General features: G+C 47.3%; 1 protein-coding gene across 3 annotated transcripts in view; it reads left to right on the forward strand.

Annotated features, from left to right (window-relative positions):
* SLAMF1 (signaling lymphocytic activation molecule family member 1) overlaps nucleotides 1–5,454 on the forward strand; it is a 24,304-nt gene continuing 18,850 nt past the window's right edge. The window contains exon 1 of one of the 3 annotated variants that reach the window (XM_081825314.1): nucleotides 1–603. In XM_081825314.1, the coding sequence (XP_081681440.1) occupies nucleotides 528–603 (76 nt within the window). In that variant the 5' untranslated portion in view covers nucleotides 1–527. The remainder of the gene's footprint in view (nucleotides 604–5,454) is intronic. The other 2 variants (XM_081825316.1, XM_081825315.1) reach the window with 2 other exon arrangements.

Genomic DNA, 5,454 nt, shown 5'->3' on the forward strand with positions numbered 1-5,454 from the left:
GTCCTTGTCTTCCCCACGTCTCTGTGGCTTTGGCATCAATACTGCATGTGGAGGTGTGGAACAAATCAGACGTGAGACGTAAGAACTCTTTAACGTTTAGTCATCCAAGTTCAGCCTTGAACTAACTGACCCAGATTTTGGGACCGTCTGACAAGACTCCATCTCTTCTTTGCACTCTAAGAAGAGTTACCAGACGGAACTACCAGGGAAGGCAGGGGTGGGGAGGAGGGGGGTAAATTTCTGCTCAAGGCTGGGTTTGCTGAACTACTTTCCCGTCTTTAGCAGTCTGAGCATTTGACACGGACTTCTTGGGAACAGCAAAGTGATTTAAAGCCTGAAAGGAGATGAGCAATCCTCGAGACTCAGGCAGAAAAAGTCCCAGTGATACAGGAAGCCATCTGGTTCCTGATGCATAACTAGGCGGCAGAGGCACCTCTGCCTGACACGGACCTCACTCACTCTGTCGTGGCGTCTGCAAGCAGCTGCTGGGCTCCTCAAGGGGCTCCCTTCCCTCTCTTCACCGGCTGATGGATCCTAAGGGGCTCCTCTCCTTGAACTTCCTGCTGTTTCTTTCCCTGGCTTTTGAGCTGAGCTGGGGAACAGGTGAGTGTTCATCTGTTTGAGGATGTGAGTCCCGCCATTACCTGCCGGGAGTTAGCCAGCCCATGGCTGGAGAGAAGTCTCAGGGACGGGGGCTGTGGTTTGTCTGCCTCTCTCTCAGGGTTTGGCTCTGAGTTCCTTCTGACTCTTTGAAAGAGGAAGGAATGTTGTGGGTTGGCTCAGCCCCACCAATCCTAGTTTGCAAGGAAAGCAGGAGCCCTCAGCCAAAGGCACTGGTCACATTCCAGACCAGGCTCTCAGGGTGGGAGGTTCTAGTCAAGGTTCTGGTTGAGTGGTTGTTTTCGCATCTGGCAAAGACCCAGACTAAGGGGCTGAGAAGGACGGATGGAGCTTGGGGAGAAGATGACTCCTAAATCCCTGCCCTTGAAGGGGAATCCTCACACGTGTGAGCGAACCAGAGCTATGGTCCAACAACAAGGAAGGGCTGTAGGGGGAAGAGAGGGTAGAAGTGAAGTGAAAACCTCAGGCATCAGCTGAGAACAGACAGTGGCCACAGTGTGGTCATACTGGTGGCTACTTTCCTGGAAGAGAACCTCCCAAGGCAGTGAGACAGGGAGAGGCCAGGCTTTCTGGAAATGTGAACTGGGAACTCTCAAGGGTCAGGGCAGCCTCAGCAGTAGGGCCAGACACACAACACAGGGTTTGGGGCTGGGCTCTGCTCTTGTCTTTCTGGCTTGTGTTCCTCCCAGAGGCAAGATGGGGTTCTCTGTTAGTAGTATCAGGGCTATGAGAAACAGTATTTGAGAAAGAAAAAGCCATACAAGGAGTGGACTTTGGGCTCGGTGAGGAGTGTTGAAGTGCTTGGAGGCCGGTTACACTAGGGGAGGCAGCCTGGAGTGGAAGCAGCATTAGGGAAGGGGGGAAATCCTGAGGCTCTGGGTGTTTTGCACTTGGGGTTTTCAAGACCGCAAATCCATTAAGGACTTTTCCAGGAAAAGTCCAGAGATACGCTAGGGATGTTGGAGAGGCTGTGCATGGGATCTATCTTTTGCTAGACTCCCAGATAAAGAGGACATTTATTGACCCCTGTTTCCCTCAGAATCAGGCAGACCCATAGCAATTGCTTTCTGAGGTCTAGGGAAGGGGTGATCGAGCTCAGGGTTCAGAAAGCCAAACTGAACCACTTTAAGCCACCAAAGAGAGAGCCGAGACTTCCCAGTGCACCTCATTTGTGACTCTACCATTTGGGGATATTTTTCAGTGACTATCAGGAGTGATGGGGTTGAACAGTGAGCTGGACTTTTTAAATCTCTGTGCTTGCTTGCCTGCTGGCCAGCCTGGCCCATGGTGTCCCCATGGCACCAGGTGCTGACAGCGCTCCACTGGAGGTTTGGAGGTCCCTTGTTAGTGAGAAGCAATACAGCCCCGTGGGGCGTGATTACCCAACCTGTAACGTCTGTCTTCCTTGCATTCCGTTTTCTCTGAAATATGCACATTTTTAGTGTTTTTATTTTTAAATACACACCCTTTTGTGAAACCCCAATTAAACACAGATCGAAAAGCTTTGCAAGTGGGACAGGTCAACCACGACAGTTACTCAACCAAGAAGTGCGATTCTTGTAAAATCAGGACCCACTCTCCTTCCCATCCCTACTCAGCTTGCCTCCCAATTCCCTGTCAGAATTGTAAAATCAGAAGTCCACATGTCCCTTCCCCCAATAAAGCAAATTTTCCATTCCCCCAATGGTATATTTTGAAAATAGACTTTATTTTTGGAGAAATTTTGGGTTCACAGCAAAAGTGAGCAGAAGGTACCAAGATTTCCCCCTACTCCCACACATACATGGCCTCCCTATTATAAGCATCCCCCGCCAGGGGGTTGCATCTCTTACAACTGATGAGTTGCCCCAGGGGGATTTTGTATTCCTCCATGTGGGTCTGCCCCATCTCCTTCACACACATGAAGGACAAGTGTGTGGGTTCCAGACTTGGCCCATCTTTGTTCACTGGGCCATTCTATCCCAAGATGTAGATCTAAGCACTTCTCAAAAGATTTAATACTGGGATACTTTTTTCTCAGGAGATTTAATACTGGGATACAATGCCATCACCTTCACATCTCCAGCACCAGACTGGAAATCAGAACATCAGGGCTGATTGGTTTTATCCATAGACTGACTTTGGACAATCCCACTGAGTAACTATCTGTTAAGGACACGCGATGTGGCAGGCATTGTGCGAGGCGTGCGGGAAGCAAAATGAACATCCACAGCCTTTGCCCAGCACCTGACATATCAGGGCATATCAGAGCCCTGCCACAAATGATTGTTGAATGAATAATAATAGTATGTACAGCCTGCTTGCAGTATACCAGGCACTGTCCTAAGTGCTATGTGTATTATTCACTTAATTCTCACACCAACTCTATGAGATATGTTATTGTTACAATTACAATTTTATAGAAGAAGGAATGAGAGGCACAGAGAAGTTTAGCCCTTTCTCCGTAGTCACACAGCTTGACTTCAGAGACCTCAATAAATGAACCTGGATAAACTTATATTCGGTGGGAGTGGGAGGCATGTTAAAATTTGTATCCAGGTCCATGGTAAAAATTAGAATATGCTATCTATAATTGGAACATATAAGTTCATTTTAATTGAATTGAAATGAAGTGTAGGAATATTCAAAAGGTGAGAGAAGTTGATAAAATTATAGAAGGAAGTAGAGGGCATATGGAAGTATTTGATCTGGCATTGGGAAAGTGGATAGGAGCTTCTTTCATCATGTAAGTTTTCATTTAATTTTTTTATTAACTAGTTTGTTTATTGGAAGAGTATCACACATATGTCTATTTAAAACTTCAAAAGTACAAAAGGGTATATACAATGGAGACAAATTCCCCTACTATCCCCCCTGCTGGAGGCAACTGCTATCACCAGTTCCTTGTGTATCTTCCCAAATATATACACTGGATTTTTGTAAAACTTGAAGAGAGTATTCCAGATGAAGGCACCAATGCAGAGGTGAGGTGTTGCGAGTGTTCAGGGGGATGGCAAGTGGTCTGCTGAGCTTGAAGCCTAGGGTCCATAGCCAAGGCTTTTCCATCTGCTCAGCTGGCAAGCAGGGAGAAGGGTTCCCATCATTTCCCCCCACACTGTACTTCTTAGGGATGTTTTACAGATGAAACAGAGTACATTCTGATTTCAGAGAAGGGGGGAACTTAGACTCTGTTGCCATTTGCTCACTCATTCAGTTTTTCATTCTCTTGAGCAACAAGGATTTACTGAGTTTCCTCTATGTCCCAGGTGGGTGTTAGGACTATAAGTGGACAAAACAGACACAGTCACTACTCCCAGAAGCTTATTCCTGAGTAAGGATGACAGGCATAGAATCAGAGTTAAAAGCGTGATGAGTGATGTGAAGGGGACATAAAAAGGCACTGGAGGGAGGCCTAGATGAGGCTAGGGGTCAGAGGCAGAGAGGGGAAGCACGGAAGGAGTTAGTCAGGAAAAAAGAGGGCAGTAACTGGTGTTCAGGCTGGGGCATGGAAATGCCAGTAGTCTGAGTCAGAAAGACCCAGCAGCATCAAGGAACGGGGGGCGGGGGGTGGTGGTGGTGAAGAGGATGGCTCTTGGGACTGGAGGTTAAAGAGCAGCTTCTCTTCCGGGGCCTAGATTTGCTGTAAGAAGCGTGAGGCCTGGAGAGATCCCCGCCTCCTCTCCCTGAAAGCTATGGCGAGAGGCTGTGAGCCCATGTGAACGTGTTATGACCCTGCAAAACAAAGCGAGTGGTTATCGTTAGGTAGAATCCCATCTTGTGAAGGGTTGGCCAAATGGGGCTCCTTTCAGGAAAATATCCACGGGTCCATGTGAATCACTCTACTTTCTAAGGAGAATTATCCTTGAAGAAAGTGAGTTGGTGTTAATGGCTACAAATGTTTCCTCCAGACTCTTGAGTAAACAGGGCTGACTGAATCACAGCCTGGCTGGAAAACACGCATCAGGCAGTAGGATGTTTCGGGAGCGGGGACTCCACTTGAAGGGTTCTGTGAACCACTTTAAAGTCCCCACTTGTTTTTCCACTTGTGCTTGGGTGGTGCTGGTTTCTGGTACCCCTTCCAGACCCAGCCACTCACACACACTCGGTTGTGAGATCGCCGTTCTTCATGTGGGCTGCAGGGTGTGAGGGTTTCTTCCTGACCGATTTTTGATCTCACTCCCCGTGCGTGAGTGTGCAGATGCTGCCCAGACTGCCCTCCCATCTGCTCCTTCTTTTCTTTTTCTCTTTCTCTTCCTATTTTCTTTCATTGATTTCTTTGGTGGTGGTGGTGGCTCCTCCCTATTCCATCTTATATCCTCCCTTCCCCTCACTTTTCCTTAATCGTTACTAGTCTCCACCAATCTCACCCTAATTTCAGCCCAGGTGGACTGCCTATTGTTCTCTCCCAATCTCTGGATCTCTAGCCTGATACTAGCTGGGCCCTTTATGGGCCCGTGTTGGGATTTCAGGGCATTTTGGTATCAAGAACATCTGGACCAGTTTGTCCAGTTCTCCAACAGCCCATGTGAGCCACAAGTCAATGATGTCCTTTCTAGGTGGCTGCACTCCTTAAGCAGGCGGTTTTGTTTTACTTCTCTGGCTTCCTTATCAACTGAAGCAATCTATGCTCTCTGAGTCATGGGCTCATTCTTTTATGAGAATTAGCTTATGGTTAAGTTCAGTTATTAAGTTCAGTTACATAATGGAGAAAGCTAAATAAAAGAGATTTTAGTCAGGTAACGTAGCTTTCAGCACTCATATTTTGAACAGGTATTTATTAAATGCCTACCATATACATGTTTTGTGGGTTAACTACTGTTGTAGGTCTTAGACACAAAACAATGAACAGAGGGG

Source organism: Leptonychotes weddellii, chromosome 6 (genome assembly GCF_054177405.1).
Source record: "Leptonychotes weddellii isolate Sample4059 chromosome 6, ASM5417740v2, whole genome shotgun sequence".
Taxonomy (NCBI): Eukaryota; Metazoa; Chordata; class Mammalia; order Carnivora; family Phocidae; genus Leptonychotes; species Leptonychotes weddellii.